The 22,352-nt window shown below is 39.8% G+C and overlaps 1 protein-coding gene across 1 annotated transcript; it reads left to right on the forward strand.

Annotated features, from left to right (window-relative positions):
- Nucleotides 1–520: 520 nt before the first annotated feature.
- Nucleotides 521–14,295, forward strand: LOC109936494 (synaptic vesicle membrane protein VAT-1-like; the record flags this gene model as incomplete). Its single annotated transcript, XM_048593514.1, has 4 exons — nucleotides 521–590; nucleotides 5,654–5,861; nucleotides 13,672–13,842; nucleotides 14,206–14,295. Coding segments are annotated over exons 2-4 (448 nt in total), but the record flags the coding sequence as incomplete, so codon positions are not given.
- Nucleotides 14,296–22,352: the final 8,057 nt, after the last annotated feature.

The following is a 22,352-nucleotide window of genomic DNA, read 5'->3' on the forward strand; positions in this document are numbered from 1 at the left end:
AATATACAATTTCAAATGTAATGAATGGGGTTTTGCAAATGTTATGAATAAAGTATTTTTTTTGAGGGGGGGGGAACAAATGTCCCTGTATATTGTAGTGAAGACATTGTTTTTTTTATATAAACGGTAACTTTGCTTGCTTTTCTTTGATTCTCTTTGACTATTCAACAGAATGTTATTGCTATAATATGAACTGAATTTTATTTTTTGTCTTTCTGTTCCTTCACAACAGATGAAGTTGAGATGCTGTGTTTTGCAGTTAAATGCAGCATTAGGTGTCTGACTAGACTAGTGATGGGGATTAACAATTGGTCAGCTTTTTTTTTACTCCCTGCAGTGGGAGGTGCCAAGTGTCTCATCTCCTTGATCTCTGGGCACTCCCTGCAGCAGTGCAGCTAATTTGCAGAGATTTGGCACTTCTCAGCCCTTGGGGGTTAGGGGTTGGAGAAGGGTGAATGTAATTGTGTGTTTTTTTTAAAGTTTATATGCAATTCTGTAAATCATTACCCCATTTCCAGAATCCCACCTGATCTGACATTTGCTGATTTCTTCATGGGCATTGGGTACCATCCTTCAGTGGGGTTATTCAGGTATGAGCCTCAAGGCAATAACATCCTTGGGTGGATAGTGTTTATTTTAATGCTGTAAAATGTTCTGGTGCTTTTCAGAGGTGTGGCCAAACTAAAGATGGCTCATTTTCCAGCGAAAGAAAACTGAGAGGAGTGATTGGCCCCCTTTGTGGGTGTACAAGTAAAAGCTAACTGAGGAGTTGGGAAAAGCCTGCCTGAGGGCTGCCAGTGGTGGCTCACAGAAGTTGTGCTTTGAGTACTGTAGGACCAGAGTAGGCCGTGGGTGGTGTCCCTACTTCTAAGCCAAGAGACCTGGCTGCAAGTCCCACCTGCTTCAGAAGTGTGCCATAGTGTCTCTGAACTCATTGATTAGAAAATATTTATAAAGGATTAAAAATTTTTAATTGGAGATCAACACAGATGAGTGATTTTTTTTTTTTGAGTGAGCAAGTGCTGGAGAAACTGACTATGTCTAGCAACATCTATAGAGAGAGAAATTTTGAGTTAATGTTTCGAGTCTGTTTGGTTGAACTTATTTTTGCTCTTTTGATGTTTGTTTGTTCCTGGGATGTGGGTGTCGTTGGCTAGACTGGCATTTATTGTCTACCCCTGAATGACCAGAGGGTCAGTAAGAGTCAACCACATTTTGTCTGGAGTTGCATGTAGTCCAGACCAGATAAGGATGATAGATTTCCTTTTCTGAAAGAGGTTAATGAGTCAGATACCATTTTGACTTTGACAGTTATTTTTTTTATTCACTGAAGGGATGAGTGCTTCACAGCTGCCCAGCATTTATTGCCTGTCCCTAGTTGCCTTTGAGAAGGTGGTGGTGAGCTACCTCTTTGAAGTTACCTTTGTGCTGTAATTGACCCACAATGCCCTTGGGGGAGGGAACTACAGAATTTGGACCCAGCAACGTTGTATTTCCAAATCTGGATGGTAAGTGGCATAGAGCAGAACTTGCAGGTGGTGGTGTTTCCATGTATCTGCTATTGTTTTCCTTCTAAATGGAAATGGTCATGGTCATGGTTTGGAACGTGCTGTCTGATGTTCTTTGAAGTGCATCTTGTAGACAGTACACACTGTAGCTACTGAGTGTTCATGCTGGAGGGAGTGGAAGTGGTGCCAGTCAAATGGGCTGCTTTGTCTTGGGTGGTATCAAGCTCCTGTGTTGTTGGGGCTGCACCCTTCAAAAAGTGGAAGTATTCCATCACACCTGTGACTTGAAAATGAAGGACAGGCTTTGGGGACTCAGGAAGTGAGTTACTCGCTGCAGTATTTCCTGCCTCTGACCTGCTCTTGTTGCTATCGTTTGTGTCAAGTCCAATTGAGTTTTTGGTCAATGATAACTCCAAGGATATTGAAAGGGGATTCAGTGATGGTAACACCATTGAATGTCAAGGGGTGATGATTACATTGTCCCTTATTGGAGATGGTCATTGCCAGGCATTTTGTGTGGCATGAACGTTACTTGCCACTTGTCAGTGCAAGCCTGGATATTGTCCAGATCTTGTTGCATTTGAGGAGTTGAGAAAGGTGCTGAACGTTGTGCAATCATCAAACATTCCCACTTCTGACCTTATGGAGGGAAAGTCATTGAAACAGCTGAAGATGATTTGGCGTAGGATGCTACTCTGAGAAAATCCTGCAGAGATGTCACGGAGCTGAGATAATTGATCTGCAAAAATCATAATTATCTTCCGTTCTGCCAGGTATGACTCCAACCAGTAGAAAGTTTTCCCCCGATACCCATTGATTCCAGTTTTGCTAGGTCTCCTTGATGCCACACTTGATCGAATGCAGCCTTGATGGCCAAGGCTGTCACTATCCCATCACCCTCTTGAAGAAGGGTCCCGACCTGAAACGTCAACTCTCCTGCTCCTCTGATGCTGCCTGGCCTGCTGTGTTCCTCCAGCTCCAAACTGTTATCCCTTACCCTCCCGTCACCTATGTGCTGGCCATCGGGTCAGCTTTTTAATCCAGATTTTTTATTGAATTCAAATTTCATCATCTGTTGTGGTGGGATTCAAACACCAGCCTGGAGTTCTAGCTAACTAGAACAGTGATATGATCACCATACCAGCACCTCTTCAGATACTGCCAGACCTGCTGGGTTTCTCCTGTACTTTTTATTTTTGGATCTCCAGCATCCACAGGACAATGCTGCTGTTTAAGGTTCTGGGTAGGATATGGGCTGAATTTTATGGCTTAATGTGGGCATGTTTTCAATGATTGTTTGTTTGTTTGGGGTGGTGGTGAGAAAGAATGTTAATGTAAAATCTAGGTGGTGAAGGTACCAACTTCCCCATATTCTCACCCCCATTAATATGATAGTTGCGTTAGAAATCAGCAGCCTGTCTGCCACTTGCAAGTAAATAAGTAAAGATTTGATAACTCTCTCATTGAGAGAGCAGAGTTTTAGCTCAGTCAATTGTGTGACTGATGTGAGCAGGCTGTTTTGTTTTCATGTAGCCTAGATAATGAGTTTGGACGGGAGCAGGGCTACCTTTGTTCAGTGGGTACCTTTGGAATTGGGGTCAGATGCATTTATGGTTGAAGTATCAATAGTTTACACAGTATTTTTTATAATAACTGCATTTGAGATTCATATCATCTGAGGTGGCTAATGCTTATGGATAGAATGATTTTATATAAAAATGTAAGGTTCATACCATTAGTGATGGAAAAAATATTTTTGTTAAAGAATTCAATAATCAAATTTTCATGAATAACATGGACAGTTAAGTTAATTTATTTTGCCAAACTAATGAAAAGCCTGTGGGTGTAAAACTGAGATGAGAGAACATGAGTCATAGCAGAATGGAGCATTTAAATCATTTTCATTTCTGAAGTCAAAAGAAATAAGTAGATATCAAACATCTTTTCTACCTCCACTGCTTGGCAACAAAATGAATGTTGGTGAAACCAGAATGTGTGATCACAATGCCAAGAATGCCTCGAGCAAGATGTGGTAGATGTGGAGAATTTAGTAGCTTCATTTAAGTGCTGCTGCTGATGTTACACGAGTGAAAGCAAATGTACAGTTTTGGTCAGCGCAATATGATACATGTGACAGGCAGCAGAAAGGGTTCAGAGAGATTGTTTGGACATTACTAGGTAATTAAAAGCAGTGAAAGAAAACAATGGGGATATGATCAAATCTTGAAAGCTGTGACTCCTATACCAGAGCAGAATGTTTTGTACTCTAGATGCATGAGGCATTTGACAAACTTTTTTTAACAAAGCCTTCTTGGCTTAAGAATCTAAATATTAAACCCTGAAATCCATATAATTCACTCTTTGATTTAATTAGTGTCTAATTAAGTGAAACTCCTTGTTTAAGTAAACAATTCTAATTGGATTTCATTGTTTTGGAAAGCTGTGCAACATTATGATCAAAAATAGCAAGGTGGGAGTTGAGAGATTTAAGAATTGTGTAAGGTATATTGGATTTGAATTTATAACTTTTTGTGAGGAGGGTTTTATCAGTCCATGTAAACCAGTCATCATTGCAAACTTGTTGCTGTGAACAGATGCTGGTTCTTTTTGATTTGGAAGTAATCTCCACAAGCTTAAGTGATATAGTGTCAGCATCTATGACCTTCTTGTGAGAACGCTTTGGGTGCAGCTGCTTTGGGGGGGGAGGGGTGGTAGAAAGAGAAAAAGAAAAGGCCTTTCTTCATTTTTTAGCAGTAACACACTTTCTGCTCCAGGACATGCTGAATTATGGATTAATTTGATGTTTGTGGGAGGATGGAGCCAATACTATGTTAAGCAGCATAGTGTTTCTCTTCTTTTCCTTCTGTAATCTTGTTTGAGATTAGCCATGTGGAAGAAATCATTGTAAATAACTATTTGCATTGTATCACTTCTTGCTGTAGATGGACTGTCGACGTAATTGATATAGATGTGTTTTGCTGTACCATCAAGGCAAACATAACACTAGCCTTAATTCTATTACCTTGCATTGCTGGTTAGAAATTAACCAGTACAATTTTTATTTACATCTTTAACAATCCAATAAAGTCCAAATTGAACAGGATGGAACATGGCATGAATTATCTTTCTCAGAAGAATTTGAACACTATCGGAGTCTGATAATATCTGCTTGCTTGTTGAGGGGGTGGTTGCCCCCACCACCACCCCCCCCCTCCCCAAAACCATTAAATGGGGAAACTTTAAAAACTGCTCCCTTGGGGGCAGACTTTTTTCTATTTTTTTTTTTTTTTTTTGAAGCAAAAAATCTTTTTAACCAGATAAAGATAGTTTTAAGTTTACGTTGACCTGTGGTAGTCACCCTGGCTGCCTACCTCTTACCTGGCCCAGATTTGCTCTTGCGGCTCTGAGCAAGGAGCAAATGTTGTCCACCAATGCCCCGAGGGTCTTCTGTGAACAGTGGGCACCACAGGGGCTGGAGGATTGTTGCTGTTCTGTCACTGTTTGCAATATGTATTTTCTGTGTGGCAAAATATCTGAAATCCTGCAAAATTGGAATCATTACACTGGCACCTCATTGCATGTGCTTTTGAGGACCAGCAGAAAAAGCTTATGACGATACAATTTCTCTTTTTTTTAAACCTTTCACCTCTGCATGACTCTTTCTTTTTATCTTTTGTCATAGATCTCCTGGAATATTAGTCACAGGTAATTGAAACTGTGGAACACAAAGTTCTTAATTAGCAGTCAGCCTAGCCTGTACCTATTTTAAGATGCCTTTCTTTCTTTTGAGGAATCTGTTTGAAATTGACCCTGAAATCCAAGTTTAACAGTTAAATGAAGTGTACACATTGCCCTATTGAGGCCAGGATGCAAGCTTAAGATACCTTCTGAAGTGTAAATTATAATGAACCTGTCTAATCTGTCAATTAATCTTGGCAAACCACTAGCTGGCTTTAATTAGTGTCTAGTGTCAGGACTATAGTGAATTGTAAGAAGTGATCAAACATCTGGGTCATAAATGACTAACGTCTACATTTTGACATAGTCAAAGAGTGCATCAATGTTATGCTTAACTTCAAGTTGTTGGCTGCTGTTTCCAACCCTGACTCTATGGCTGTTTCTCTCTATATTTTTTTTTTAAAAAGGTTGGTGACCGTGTTATTGTAATGAACAGAGCAGGATTATGGTCCGAACTGGTTGTGATTCCAGTCAGTAATACCTTCCTGATGCCTGATGGGATGAGTTTTGAAGAGGCTGCTGCCATTCCGGTCAATTATGTCACTGCATATATGATGATCTATGACTTTGCAAATCTGCGTCCAAATCAGAGCATTCTCATCCATATGGCAGCTGGTAAGAGTTCCTGTCGCTGTGTCCAATTTTCTCTTTCCTTAGTTCACTTGAGGTATGTTGTAAATTTGTGCTATATTGTAACCTGGAATCTTTAACTGAATTTCATTGTGTAAAATGGGCATCACTTTTTGCATCCCATGGTCAGTATACTTTAAGGTACATGCTAACACTATTGTCACCATTGTAGTTTGTGACCTGTGCATCTAAAGATCTCACTCCATCTTACCTCTGATCACTTGAAGCCTAACGCCACCGGAAGCATGCTGTTCTGTTGTAACATAAAAGCTTAACAGTTCTTTAGAGACTTTTATGTGAGTGGGGAATATAATGTTTGTGCATGATATTTGCAATGAATGTCAGTTAGATTCTTTAATATACTGGAGATAACTGATGTGGCAAATGCTTATGTTAAAACAGCCTGTTGAATTCAAACATGCACTAGCAGAGCAAATGAGGTTTCATAATTGAACAATTTAAAAACTTGCTGAGGAAGGAGCAAAGCAGTATGTCTTTGGAGCTTTTAATTTTGTTACAACTCATTTTCCTAATGTAACTTGTTTAGTTTTCTCTTGCATTCATTTTTGAGAATTGAGACTCTGGTTATCAGGAATACACTTTGCTGTATAATTAAAATACTGAAACCAATAGCCAAAAACTGAGATACAAGTGATGCTTCGGAGTTCTCCTAAACTAGATCAGTTTTTGTTTAAAATAGCCTGTGCTGTTTGCAAAACTGATTTGGCACTAGCTTTATTTTTTAACACGCATGAATTTTTATCTAATTGTGTAGAAATGAAGTCCATACTGCACCTTGTTGAACAATGGCCCAAGCTGTAACATTAATACAGTAACTTGCCTGATGCAGTTACCATTGAATGGAATATGGCAGTCATTTTGAGCATAGCCACAGCCCACAAGCATGTCTTTGTCGGTGCAAGTTTCATGAAAGGAATTTTACAACAGACAGCTGCTTAAATGGTTCAATTGTATTTTGTACATCAGAGGCCTTTGTTAGTTGAGAGATCATACTAAATCATTTTTCAGAATGCATAATATTAATGAAGTAACAATTTGGGAAGTGTTGGAGTGGAACTTCAGCCAGTAATCTTTGACTTTGGTATGTTACCAAGCTGATGATTTATTGAAGATGTTTCATAAAAATCGTTAGTGCTGACATCAGCCATGAGAATCTTGCCATACGATACAGCTTTGATTTGGTAGTGCCAATTCATGAATGGCATTTTAACATGGGTATCTTTAGTCCTTTGAACCAGATACTATCATTAAATCTTGCGTATTAAATGTGCATGCCAATATTCAAAAAGCGATTTTATAAACTAATTCCTCTGTCACACCTGAAGACAAACTGCATGTGCTTTGTGAATTGTTCAGTTTATGAATGTTTAAAAGCCCCTGACTGGAGATAAGGTGAGGAGAAAGCTTTTAAAAAGGACATGAGGGGGAACTTTTCTTACAGTGGTTCATACATGGAATGAATTGTCAGAGGAAGTGGTGGATGCAGGTGCCATTAAACAGTTAAAAGACATTTGGATGGGTACATAAATAGGAAAGGTTGGAGGGAAATAGGCCAAATGCAGGCAAGTGGGACTAATTTGATTGGGAATATGGTTGGCGTGGACTAGTTGGACTGAAGGGTCTGTTTCCATGCTGTATGACTCTGACACTCTCTCTAAATTGGATGACAAAGACCAGGTTAGGGGTCCACTGGAAGTCTTGTCCATGAACTAATGTTGTTTAAAGATATTAAGCATTTCCCTTTTATTATAATCAATGGGATTGGAAAGTAAAAGATGAATCTCACAAGGGTAAAGAATGCCTGACTGGCTGCAAATTCAAGTCCTGTATTAAGATCAGAACAAGACCGCTGATGTATCTTCAGTACCGGTGCAGAGAAGGTAGATCGGGAGGAAGCTAGGGTGTACATTTTCTGAGTCGCCTGTTCAACAATGTTATTACACACCTCTGGAGCAGGTAGGCCTTGAACCCTGTGACAGACTACTTAAATATTGATCTACAACTTACTGTTTCCAGTGAACCTTTTTCTGGAGGAAGAAAGTGAGTAGAATGGAGTTGTTCCTTTTTGAAGGATATGGGCAGGCAGAAACTAGTTTGGCTGCTCTCAAGAATCAGCATTGAGCGTAAAGCATGTACAACTCATGTTTTGGAAGTATGGAGGCACCCTGTAATTGAAAGAGAACTGGAGAGGTAACTCCAACTGTGAGAATACGTGGCCAGAACATTAAACCGGTCACTAAGTACACTTTCTTTTTTCCAGTTTGATCCATAGTTTGGACTACAGTAAAATGAGAGGACTACCAATAGATATAGGAGCAGAATTAGGCAATTTAGCCCATCAAGCCTGCTCCTTCATTTATGGCTGATATGTACCTCAATCCCCATGCTCCTGCTTTCTCTGTATAACCTTTACTAATCAAGAACCTATTGATTTTGGCCTCCACTGCTTTCTGCAGCAATGAGTGCCACAGATTCACCACCCTCTAGCTGAAGAAATTCCTCCTCCTCAGTTCTAAAGGGTCAACCTGTTCTCTCATGTCCAGTCTATCCATGCATCTCCGTATTCTATGTTTCAGTCAGACTCCAGTCCCTTTTGTGCTTCAGATTTCTGAAGCCTTTTCCCATTTCGAAAGTAGTTTTTTAACTTTACTGTTTTCTTATTACCGAAGTGCATAACCTCACACTTTCCTACGTTGTATTACATCTGCCATTTCTCTTTTGCCCACTGTCTAGCCTGTCCAAGTACTTCTGCAGCCTCCCCACATCCTCAACACCACTACCTGTCCCTCCACCTATCTTCATGTCATCTGCAAACTTAATAATAATGCCCTCAGTTCCTTCATCCAGATTGTTAATGTTTTAATGTGAATAATTGTGATCCCATTACTGATGCCTGCAGAACTCTACTAGTCACCAGCGACCATCCTGAAAAAGACCCCTTTATCCCCGCTCTCTGCCTTCTGCCAGTCAGCAAACCCTCTGTCTGTGTCAGTACCTTGCCCCTAACACCCTGGGCTCTTACCTTATTTAGCAGCCACCTGTGCGGCACTTCGTCAGAGGCTTTCTGGAAATCCAAATAGATCACATCCAATGCCTCTTCTTTGTCTAACTAGCTCATTACTTCCTCAAAGAATTCTAACAGATATGTCAGGTATGCCCTCCCCTTGATGAGCACTTTCAAGTGCTCTGTAATCTCCTCTTTAACAATGGATTCTAAAATCTTAACAATGACTGAGGTCAGGCTAACTGGCCTATAGTTTCCTGTCTTCCACCTCCCTCATTTCTTAAACGGGCATGTTACGTTAGCCATTTTCCAGTTCTCTGGGACCCTTCCTGACTCCAACAATTCCTGAAAGATTGCCACCACTGCTTCTGCTACCTCTTTCAGAGCTCTGGGGTTTCAGAGGAGTGCAATGAAGGGATGGCGGGACTGACTTATGAGGAGAGATTGACTGGTCAGGATTGTTTTCATTGGAGTTTTGATGAATGAGGGGGTGATCTCATAGAGACTTATAAAAGTCCATCAGGACTAGACAGGGTAGATGCAGGGAGGATGTTCCTGATGGTGGGTGTGTCCAGAACCAGGGGTCACCTTCTGAGGATTCGGGGCGATTTAGGACAGATGAGACAGTTCTTCACCCAAAGAGTGGTGAGCCTGTGGAATTCATTACCACAGGAAGTAGTTGATGCCAAAACATTGAATGTATTCAAGAGGCAACTAGATATAGCACTTGGACGAATGGGGAGAAAGCTGGATTAGGCTGTTGAGTTGGATGATCGTGGTGAATGGCAGAGCAGACTCAAAGGGTTGAATGGCCTCCTCCTGCTCCTATCCTCTGTTTCAGTTTCTATGTAGTTCAGTTGGTCTGAGTGATTTTATCCACCTTCAGACTTCTCAGCATCCCTAGCACTTTCTCCTTGGTGATGGCCACTACACTTGCTTTTTTTTCTCCCAGACTGTCTTAAAGTTCTAGTATGTTGCTGCCTTCCACTTGAAAACTGAGGTAACATACCCATTCAATTCCTCTGCCATTTCTTTGTTCCTCTCCCTACTTTCAACAACCTCACTTTCCAGCAGTCCACTGTCCCCTCTTGTCTCTCTCTCTCCTTTTTTTTTTAGATACCCAAAAAACCTCTTGCAATCTTTTTGTATTACTAGCTAGCTTCTTTCATATTTCATCTTCTCCCTGCTTATTGTTTCTTCAGTTATCCTCCTACTGATTTTTTTTTTGAGATTACTCACTACACTGCACCACACTTCCTGGTTTTTTTTTTCTTTTATTCTGTACCTGACTTCCCTTGTCAGCCACGATTGCCTTGACCTCCCCTTAGTATGTTTCTTCTACCTTGATGAATTTTTGCTGTGCCTGTCAAATTACTCCCAGAAACCCCTGCCATTGCTGCTCCACCGTCTTCCCTGCTAGGCTCCCCTTCTAATCAACTGTGGCCAGCACATCCTTCATGTCTTGTAGTTACCTTTACTCAATTATAATAGTGTTACATCTGATTCCAGCTTCTCCCCCTCAAACTACAGGTTGAATTCTATCATATCATATTATGGTCACTGCCCCATTGGGGGTTCCTTCACCTTCAGCTCCCTAATAAAGTTTGCCTCATTACATTACTGCTGGAATTACCTGTTCCCTAGTGGGACTCTACCACAGTCTGCTCCAGAAAACCATTTCAGATATTCCATGAATTCCTTTTCTTGACATTGCTACCTGATTCCCACCCACCTCTCCACCGCACCCCCCTCACCAATCCTCCTGCATATTGGAGTCCTCCATGATTACTGTAATAGTGCCTTTCTTGTATACCTCTTCTGTCTTCTGATCTATTTTCCTCCTCACATCCTGACTGCCGCTAGGAGGCCTGTACATAACTCTACCCCCACAGACTCTACACCTTCCAACTTGACATCGCTAATTGTTATCAATTTTTAATTTTATTGCTTGCAGAGCAGGCAAACCTGTCCCCTCTAACCATCTGCCTGTCGTTTCGATAGGATGTGTATCCTTGGATATTTAGTTTCCAACCCTAATCCTCTTGCAGCCATGCCCCTGTGAAGCCCACAACATTGTACTTGCCAATTTTGATCTGCGCTACAAGCTCATTCACTTTGTTTCGTATACAGTGTGCATTTAAGTACAGCACCCTCAGTCTGTGTTGATTGCACGTTCCTTCTCGTAGTTATTCCCTTATCTGCTGTGACTGAAATTAGAGTCCTGACCTTTTTACGTATGTTCTGTCCTATTACTTGTTCTGGAGTCTTTAATAACCTCTGATCCATCCCCACCCCTTAAATTTTCTTCCATAATTTTCCATGCAACTGACCTCTTGCCCCTATTTGGTTTACAGCTATGAAGTCCTAATGTCACTTGGACAAGGAGAGGAAAAACTAGAAGGATGCAAGTTTTGCTCTTTGTTCTGCAGCCAGTTGCTTACTGGGGTTCTCTAGTGGAATATATATTGCAGTGATTCTGTGTATAGTGGACTGTCACTGGCATTTTAATCAAACAGCCATTTAAAGGAAGAGAGAACTCTAGGTGGATATGGGTAAGAAACTTTAAAAGTATGGCTTTACAGGAAAATTGTGAACTAATTGCAGCTTCCAAAACAATTTTATTTTTTGAGGAAAGCATAAGGATGGTGACCTTTTGCTGAAACCAATTATTAAGTAACGCTGGGATTTAATTCTACTGAAGATTGTGCAGAACTGTGATAAACACCAGTGACTTTTGACTTGTTCCTGAAAGAAATATTCTATTCAGCTGATGTAGTGTGGGAATTGTTTAGTCTGTTTTGTTTTGTGTAGCTAACTGGGTTTGAATTGAAGCAATTGACTCGATAGATTTAAGTTTTTTTTCTTTGAAGGTTGGTGGCATTTGTCATAATGAGTTTATAGTGTGTTGGAGTATTTGATTTTAGCAGATTCTTGGGTGAATGCCATTAAGGAAAAAGATCGTAGCCTTTCCTGAACAAATAGCTGTTCCAGAAGTCAGTTCAAGGCCGTGTTAAACTGATACTTCTCCAATTCAATTGGAAACTAACTTAATGGAAAAAGAATTGCTTGGCAAATCTTAACATGTGTGGGAGAGGACGTAGCAGAGAAGAGCTCTGTCATTTCCTTCGTATTCAAGTGATAGCATTGATTTTTTTTTTTGACAATTGCAAGTGGGTGTTGGGTAGGAATGATGGAAGGAGAAAGGCATTACATGAAAAATTTTTTAACACCAGAAGTGCATTGCACTGAACGAAACACTTTTTTTCTTCTTGGAGCAGTTGCCATTTTAAGTGTTCTGTGTTTAGAGATCATTTATTAAAGTAACGCCAATCCATATGATCAAACAAGTTCCATTTGCAAATAATCCAGAATTGTTGATTTTAAACTTGGATGTTTGTGAGATAAAAGCTTTTATCAATGAAATTTAAACACAAAATCTAACTGCTCTACGTTCCATGGTTATTTTAGTACCAGAATGTAGTCTTGTATATTTACCTATGCAATCGTTTACAGCAAAATAGGCAGGATAACTTATGGAAAAAAACATAATTTTTGAAAGGTACGTTCTGGAATTTTTTTTCAAAGCTATCGACCAGGTCCCCTCCTTCCTATCTACATTAGGCATGCTGCCTTTTTGTTTCCATGGTAATGACCTTTTTGAGCCTCACCACTACTTCATTTAAAACTAATCATTAAAAATCATTTAAAAATAACTTGAAAAGAATCCAAATTAAATTTATACACCTTGCTTAACTGGAATTTATCCAAAGCTCTTGCTTGAGGTTTAGTTGATATCTGATCATGACACTTAATTTGAAATCTAGTTATGACTGGCTTCAGCTTAGCAATACAGGATCTCATTCTATCTCCCTATGACTTGCCAGTGTGTGTAAGCTTTATGCCTTGTGCCTTTGTCTGTTTGCCTGAGCTTTCTGCAAATGCGGTAAATGGTTGCTGTTTTTTTTTAAATTAAAAAGTAACATGCTTTACCAGTCCTGAGTGAAATTTTTTCCAGAGACCTGTGAGCAGATTGACCAACCTTTTTTATAATTAAAAATGGACTTCACTTAGCCTTTATTTAACAAAGAATCTGATCTCTGTTTTAATTCTATTGAATAACCTCATGGAGTCCTTTTTATTTTGCATTAAAAATGCTTTGAGTTTCGACTGACCAAACTGCACAACACTCAATAGCCTTTCTTAAACCTACAACAGAAATGTTGCTTGTTTATTTTTCCCATGTGACTGTGGCTGGTTCGCCAACACTGCGCGTGGGAGTGGGGGGTGAAGTTCAGATCTTCCAATGATTCCCTTCTACCGACCTAACACTGAGACTGTTCACTTGTAAATCTCCAGAAATGGCTATAAACACCAGTCAGTGTAACTGTTGGTATTCTGTTCTGTTTGCAATGTGAATCAATATAGCCAAACCAAAATAAGTTGTAGTTTGGCAAAGAGTTTGATTAGAAATGCCAAATTAAAGTATTGTTCCCTCTGGGCAACTGTGTAACCTTGTTTGACTTTAATTATTTTTCAACCCTTTTTGTTGACCGAGATAACAGACTGAATGTATGCCTTTACAGTGATGGAGCAAAAGTATTTTGGAGTTCAGGTTCTGAGGAATGGGTTGTGATTGTTCTCCCATGATCTGTAAAAGGTTTTTAGGACAAAGTAGTTGTTTTAATCTAGTCCTTGGGACAAGTGCTTACATTCACCATTCCAGCAATGTTGGTGGCTACTAACAAGTTTTTCTTGACTGATTGATTGCAGGCGGTGTGGGGACTGCTGCAACGCAACTGTGTAAAATAGTTAAAGATGTGACTATCTTCGGAACTGCCTCAGCATCTAAACATGAAATCATCAAAGAACAGGGTGTGACTCATCCCATCGACTATTCTACCTTGGACTATGCTGAAGAAGTTAGAAAGATATCCCCCAATGGTAATGGCATGAAAAGAGAAACAAAGCTAATATTAAAAGCCAGGAAGTGGCAATTTAGATTTGAAGGACACCCACACCAATCATGTCTGATTTGTTTTTTTAAAAAAAATTTAACTGTGTACCTTCACCAGAAGGGCCATTTAAATTAACGGCTGGGCAACATAATAGCATGTAAGTCTTGCAATGTCGTTTATCTTTGCAACTTCATAGCAAGTACTCCATTTTTACTTTATATTAAAATACTAGTTTGCATCATTCCTCTGACTTGTATTTGCATGATTTTAAATTATGCTTCGATGTTAACTAGCATATTATCATGGAAGTGCTGAAATTATCACTATTCTGTAATTGTGTCCTTTTTAGGTGTTGACATTGTTTTGGATCCCCTGGGTGGAGGTGACACAACTAAAGGCTATAATTTGCTCAAACCAATGGGAAAAATCGTATTATATGGTAAATACCATTGCAATACTGAATTGTTAGAATTGCTGTAATTGTTAGTAATATTATGAAGATGACATTCTCCATGTAGTAATGATTTTCTTTTTTAATTCATGTTCATTGCTGGTAGCTAAATCTATTGGCCTAACCTGGCTTCCCCAAAAGGAGATGACAATGGCTGTAATGACCTTCTCCTTGGGCATCTCTGTTCTCCAGTGCGTTAAGTAGAAAATTTTTTTAAAAAGTTTACTTTAGTGACTACGTGTCCACATTGGGTTGGAGCTAATGTTGATGTGCCTAATTACTGAGATTTCTTTAGTTACTTTGCAACATAGCTGACTTTTGTTTTTCATTGCTGGACTTTTTTTATGCTTGCTTTCAGCAATTGAGCTAAGCGTGTCACGTGGGCCTGGTATCACACATGGGCCACATAGAGTAGGAGGCCCTTTTATTATATATCAAGCTTCCAGTAAGTGTGTGCACACCACAAGCCCAACCAGTGTGCTTTTAAAATGGTTGTATCATTCTTGGCACACCCTCTCTCTAGGCAGCAAATGATCTCCAGTTCTTTTGAGTTTTACAAGCAGGAACTGACCAGATTACAGAGAATGCCTTGCCTGTTGTGAACACCAGAAGGATCTGCTCATACAGCTTGCTTACTGAACATCACACTGATACTGAACTTAATGTACTGCATTAATCATTTTGTGTGTGATAAACGGAACATTTTTTTTTGACTTGACAGTAGCAATCTGACCTACATGCATGTTGCTCCCCTTTTTACATTGGTGTTCTTGCAAATGTCCTGATAAGTGAAAAATGAAAGGTTTTGACAAAATGCCATTTTCAACAAAATTGAAGTTCTGTACTACTGTGTGACTCTGTAAATTCCTGAGATAGTCAGATTTTTAATGTTGATGCTGCACCTGTTGTCATGGTCACTTTTTTATTTTGCCAAATTTGGCAAGTTCTGATTCGGCAATGACAGGAGTTCAAGCTTGTGTCCGCAAGGCTTGCAGTCTGATGCGATAACCATTTGGATACTGTACCTGGAGATAAATCACCTTTTTGACGTCTAGATGTTTGGAATCTTGATTCCAGAATAGAAATTATAAAAAGCTCTGCAGCAGTACACAAGATGATGGTTCTGTTCCAAGTAGGGTGTGGAATTAACTGTTTCTGCATGCAAACGTAGGGCTGGGTTTTTTAATATAAGTCAACAAATTCGCTAAATTATTAATTTGTCTAATCGCTCCTACAGCCTAAACCAGGTTTCGATACTTTATACCTTCACCTTTGTATGACAGTGTTTTGGGTAATTTTCTATCTACCCAGTGAATTATACAGCCACCATCCACCCAAATCCAGTGCCATTCATTCCCAACCTTTTTCCACTGTGACCCTGTTTTAAAGTGTAAATTGTTGTCCCCCTTCAGTGGGGAAGGGGACTAAGAGTGTGGGCCTGTTAGAGGAGCACCACTGTTATAACTCTCTCAGGCAGAGTTTTACTGCTGCATTGGAGCTCAGGATCTCAAAGTTAGTTTGTGACAACACTTGGAGTCCTGCCCTAATCTGTGTAGCAGAGATGTATTTAAGATTCAGATTACACTTTTTTTGGTCTTTTGTTTGGGAGCTACAATCTTTTTGGATTTAGTTTGATTTGATTTTTGTTTTTTTTCTTGTATTGTACCTAACTTTTTGTACTGTTGATGTGCTGATCCATATGACACGTGGCTATTTCTGATCAGGGGCACTACTTGTAAATGCTGAACCACACTGGCTAGATTTTCTTAAAATCTCAATCTGTCCTCCAAAACATGATGTGACTTTTATGGATTTCTCTAACCACCCTAAATGGAGCATGGTTTATCATTTGCTGGTTCGGAGTCTTTTGATTCTAACTCAATTCAGCTTGTGTATAGAATTCCCCACTGAAAAGGTTGCATTCCTAACATGCTTCTTTGTTTAAACACACTTGGTGACAGGAACTGGCTTTTGCATAGTAGGAGCAGGATTTCCTTAAAGCCTCAAGTTGTGGAGCTTCTAGATACAGCACAAATCATGCCTATGATATTTTAAGTATTACGCTTCATTTCCAGCAATGGTCATGAAGGTTAAAGTAGCAAAGATGCTGATTTTATCATCTTGGGCCAATGGCAGTGACGTAAAACAATGCTTTAATGTATAAAGCATTGGAACTTTTTAAAATTGCTCATGGTTGTTAAGTCAGATGCTCAACAATTTGATGTCTTAATGGAAGGTGCAGCTGCCAATTGAAGACAATCAAATTTGGTATCTTTTTAAGAGGCCAGGATTCGCAGAATGTTAGGAACTCTGACGACTGGAGGAGGCCAGAAAATAGTGAGAGGTGAGGCCATAGAATGAAGTGAAAAGATGCAAATCTTGAAATTGAGGCTTTGCTTAATTGGGAACACAGGCCAGTGGGCACAGGTAAGATTTCCAAATTGGACTCCATGCAACTTGCAACATGAGCTTTGAATAATCAGGGTTACAGAAAATAGAACAAATGCAGTTGGCTAGAGGTGCATTGGAATAATCCAGCCTAGATGTAATGGAGGCACAATGACGGTTTGGAGAGCAGATGAGCAGAAACAGGGGTTTTGTTATGAAGACCAAAATAGGTCATTGTGGTCTCATGTATGCATACACAATAGGGAGTTCCGTTTGAACTGAAGACCACCTAAGGTGGTGATCAATCTGGTTTAACTTCTGCTGCTAGGAAGATTGATGGAGTTGGTGGTTAGGGAACTGAATTTGTGGTCTTGTCAACTTCTATCCTCCCAATATTTAATTGCTTGTCACCCGTCATGGATTTTTGTCAAAACTAATGGTTTAAGGAAAGTTGGGAGGGTCAAGTGAAATGAATGTGGGGTGGAACTGATTTTGTGCATATGTGTGAACAGCACCATGGCCTGGGTGTTTTTGTTTGCCTGAATCAGGGATGCAGTGTTGGAGAATTCCTGACTCCATGAACCCAACTTCGTCTGTCCCGGCAAACACTCTCCAATCTGGGGATGGACTGTATTAGTCAGTGAGGGCATTCCGTAAGCAGTGAGGAGCATGCAGGATAAGGAGTTGGGTTTGCTCACAGCAATGCCTTTGGCCTCTAGCACTGTTAAAAGTTTTTTAAAGAATGAAATATCCCTCGAGCTCTCTGATCCATGTCCATGTGCACGTGCACTCATTGTCACCTTACCCAATCTCCAAATGGCCCTTTTTATAGCTCCTATGTCAACCCATACCACTAATCTTTGTCCTGACATCTGCCAACTCTCCTATTATCCATCATGCACAGACCTTGTGGCCCATGGAGAGATTAAAAAACAAAGTTCTAAAAATAGTTGTTTATTGTAGATGTCAATATATTGTTATTAATAAAAAGTCCTGTTTCATTTCATCAACTATATAGAGCGTTACAACAAATTTTGACCAATTGTACAGTTCTTATTATAATAAGTGTATCTTATTTCAAAGAATATGTAACCCTTTTCAACTGTCATCCAAACTGAAGGGGTAGGTACCTACCTCTGATAACAGATGCTTGTAATATCAATCCCATGGCTGTAATTAAACCTGCAGGCTTGCTCAGCAAAGCGAGGGAGTAAACTTTTTTCTTTAATTTATATACTATAGACATCCCTTAAGATTTAAAGGGCAGAACGTTTAGCTGCCTTGACAGCTTGATGGATGTCATGAACAGAATAGATACACTTAATTTGTAATCATTCAACTTTTTTAACAATTCCAAAGTAGTCCTGACTTCTCCCGTACAGCTTCAAATACCCAAAGATGTCCTATGGTTTGTTCCAAAGGGGTATCCTGACTATCCAAAGAAATGCATAAATTTCAGACCTGCTCTGCAGGTTGACTGTGTGCACACTGAATTTCATACCACAATATGACGAGTGGAAAGAGCTAATGACTTAACTGGCCAGCTGCCCCTGTGAAATGTGCATGTGCGATACATAATCGCTCCATTCCTGCTCCAGATGAAGTAAGAAGGGCTATCATAAGTGGGACTTTTGTTTTCTGGGTCACTTGTTGATTTCGCACCTATCTTTTCATCTCTCTGTTGAGAACCAAGGCTTGAGCATCACCTAGATGGAAAATCATTGGAGCAGGAATAAATCATTGGGCCAGCAGAAGTAATGGTGCATGAGTGAATCCATTGCAAGTGGTTTTTGGCTTGAGACGTAGGTAGTTTAAGAATGGAATTAAGTCAGTACAGTCTCATCCAAATAATGGTGGTGGAGGGATGATGGAACTACAAGGAGTTGCAAAGAGTTGCCATTTGTATTTACATAGGCTAGCTGTTTAAGAACGGTTTAGGTACTTTAACTGGGGCAGAAATCTGAGTTTAAAAACTGGGTGGCGAAAAAACTGTGGATGCTGTAAATCAGAAACAAAAGCAGAAATTGTCTGGCGGCATTGTGGAGAAAAATCAGAGTTCATGTTTCGGTCCAATGACCCTTCCTTAGCTCTTCCAATTTCTTTTTGTTTCAGAAATGTGATTGCCCAGCTTTTTGGAACTTCGATCAGTCCAAAGATTTAGATGACAAGATGTTGAGAACAGTATTTTTAAGGATGAAGTGGCTCAAGGTTCCCCCTTTTTTCTGTGGGGCAGTGGCAAATTTGAATGAGAAGGGCATAGTCTCTATTTTTTAAAAAAAAAGTTTGACTAAACTGGAAACCAGGAAGAAAAGTTGAATGGGATAAAACCTTTAGTAAGATCAGAGCAGGAAGTGGATCTCGGTGGCAAGATTAGTTTAGAGAAGTATTGGAGATTTTTGGGACAGGGTTTGATTTGGAGAAAGTTGGGCCTATTCTTTCTCCATTCCTCCCCACTATCACACAATTAGTACTTCATATTTTATACAGATATAAGCTTAAATGATGTGTTACTGAAAGCTGCCAAAAGCATATGTAGACCAAATGGCACCATCGTGCTTTTCTACTGTACCCCCAAGCTGAGTGTTTGGTGGTATTATTCACTGAATAACGAATACTTGATGGCATTAGTTTAGACTTTGTAGACTCTCTCTCTTAGTGAAGTGCGTAGCCAAACATAACTCAATTTTTGTGCAGATCTGAGTCGGCCAGACATTGGATAATTGGCAAGTAACATTGTTTGTTTAATAAGCCAATAGCCAGAGTAGAGTTTTGATGAACAGGTCAAAGATCATAAAACCATTTTAATAAACTTAATAATACTACTGTAATGGTTAGTGGAAAAACATGATGAATGCTCAAGTCTTTTCTTTTCACCAAACCACCTCCCACAATGGCTTGCTTCAGGAGCTGAGAGTTCTGTGGTTTTGTGGCAGGATGCCTTTTGGTAATGGAACATTTTGCATGGGACAAGAGGGAACAAAAATTATGTAAATCTACACTGAAAAGTGACAGGATATATCTGCATATCAGAATGGAAGCCTTCAACTTGTATTTGTGCCTGAATTTGCAAAGCTATATCTACTATTTGAACTATCAAAGAGCAAGGAAGACTTTGCTTGGAGCAGCATTATCTTGCCTATAAAGCTAAGTGTGCACTTTGCTGGGGGGAAGTAGCACTTTTTGCTAAACACATTGAAGAAGCAAGAAGCTTTTCATTAAACAATTGTATGTGACAGGAGTGGTTGTTTACACAATGGAGTTAATTTGTATTTTCATAGCTTTTCTAGATTAAAATGTAAACGGACTCCTTAAGAGGGACTTTATAGCGTTTTTATGTTTAGCGATATGCTGATTTGAGGTTAATTTTGAAGCTAATGTGCTAATTTTAAAAGTCTGTATTACATAACAGCCAAAGACCTTTTCACTTCTTTCTATGTGAAGGCCTTTATTTTAACTAAGAGTTTTCAGTACTATAAATCAAAATCAGCTAGATTCCCTATCTGTCATTCATTATTCTATTCTCTAGTAGTCAAGCTTTCAAGGTGTGCTGTCTGTGTACTGCCAGTGCATAATTGCTTTTAAATTGGTTAGTTTTTTTTTTGCGGTTTGACACTGACATCTGTTTCACAGCTAACCACTTGATTGGAATGTGACTCACTTTCACTGGCTCAATTTTTGGGCCCCAGTTTCCTGGTGCATTCTCTAGTTACTATATCATAACTCTTGAATCCTAGTTGCATGATTATCATCAAATCTGATATTCTCTTTAAAATTTGGCTGAATTCCAAGTTGCTTACGTACAGCCTCATTTAATTGGTGAATGTCTTTGACAATTTGTTCATGAACATTAATAATCTTTGCCATCCAGTAATAATTTAACTTGATTTATTGTCACAAGTACCAGGATACAGTGAAAACTGGTGTTTTGCATGCTCGTGCAGCAGAACGTACCATACAAAGTGCATCAGGGTAGCAGAGTGTTACAGCTACAGAGAAGGTGCGGTACGAGAGGTCCTCATTGAACATTCAAAAGTCTGACAGCGGGCGAGAAGCTGTTCTTGGTTTTTTGTTTTTTTTTTTAAACATGTATTCAAACATTTTATCTTCTCCCTGATGGAAGAGAGTATACCTGGGGTGTGAGGGGTCTTTGATTATGTTGGCTACTTTCCCAAGGCAGTACAAGCAGCAATGGAGTCAATGGATGGAAGGCTGGTTTACATGATAGACTGGGCTGTGTTCCTGACTCTCTCGTTTCTTGTGGTCTCGGGAAGAGTAGTTGCCATACCCCACAAAGCATCCTATCCAGATGCATCAATAGTGTATCTATAAAAATTGGCAAGAGTTTTTATGGGCATGCTGAATTTCCTTCGCTTCCTGAGGAAGTAGAGGCATGGCTGTGCTTTCTTGACTGTCATGTCCATATGGGTGGACCAGGATAGATTGATCATCTCTCCCAGGAACTTGACACCTGTGGACCATCTCTACCTCTGCACCATTGATGCAGACAGGGGTGTGCCCTCCCACTCTGATTCTATCCCACCTAATCTGCTCCTCCCACCTCACTGACCAACCTCCACCATTGCCTACCTGCACTCCCCTATCACCACCCCACCTATCTTCCCCAGCCCCACCCCTCCCCTCTCTCTTTATTTCAGAGCCCCCTATCCCTCCCCTATTTCTGAAGAAGGGTCCTGACCCAAAATGTCAGCTTTCCTGTTCCTCCAGCTCCACACTTATCTGAAACTCTAGCATCAGCAGTTCTTACTATCTCTGGGATGTGCTGTTGCCCATGATTCTGTTCAACTTCACTTTGTAGCCTGTTTCTGTCATGTAAGCCTTGGCACAAATGACAGGTGAGCATGTGCTTAGTCTGGCTCTCCAGCCTAGTTTGGTACTTCTTTTTGGAATCTCTGGCCTTGCAAAGGTCATACCTGGATTTCCTGTATAGGTCATGGTTGCCTGACTTCAGGTAGGGTGTGGATTTCCCTATAACAAAATGCTTCTCTCTGTCACTTGGTACATTCCATGTGTGACAAACTCAAAACACTAATCTGCTTTTAGTAAAACATTTTTACAGCTTGTATTTTATTTTTCCAATTGTGTTGCTTTCGTAAGAGATGTATTCCACTGGGTGATCATGCCTGGGTTTGAAATAAGCAATTTCTGCTTAAAGATTGCATTGATTTTTGTCGCAAACAGTTGATTTGAAACCAAAGTTCTTGTGTGCTGGATGTCAATAAAAGCAATTTTTAAATTCTATGTAGGAAGTCATTGTAAAGTTGATGGAGTGCTATGATCGATGTTATATTTAACTTGACATTGTTTAAATGTCTTCTGTGCTAGATGGTGGTTGAAGGTGAATTGGCTTGGCATGTCAACCTTTCAATTCAGGGCTCTAATTTAACCTGACGACTGAAATGAGGGTCTCCTTCACACAGATTTTGAAAAGTGAATGAAGTTGGAATAATTTCTTTCTGTTGTTGACTGGCATGACCCCACACCACACAAATGCCAAGTTTTGTTATTTAATTGGTCATCTCGCTCAGATGCCTTTTAAAGATAAGTGACATAAATGTATATCTGAGATAACAACAAGGTGTAGAGCTTGAGGAACACAGCAGGCCAAGCAGCATCAGAGGAGCAGGAAGGCTGACGTT

Source organism: Rhincodon typus, unplaced genomic scaffold (genome assembly GCF_021869965.1).
Source record: "Rhincodon typus isolate 14 unplaced genomic scaffold, sRhiTyp1.1 hic_rhity00003004, whole genome shotgun sequence".
Classification (NCBI taxonomy): Eukaryota; Metazoa; Chordata; class Chondrichthyes; order Orectolobiformes; family Rhincodontidae; genus Rhincodon; species Rhincodon typus.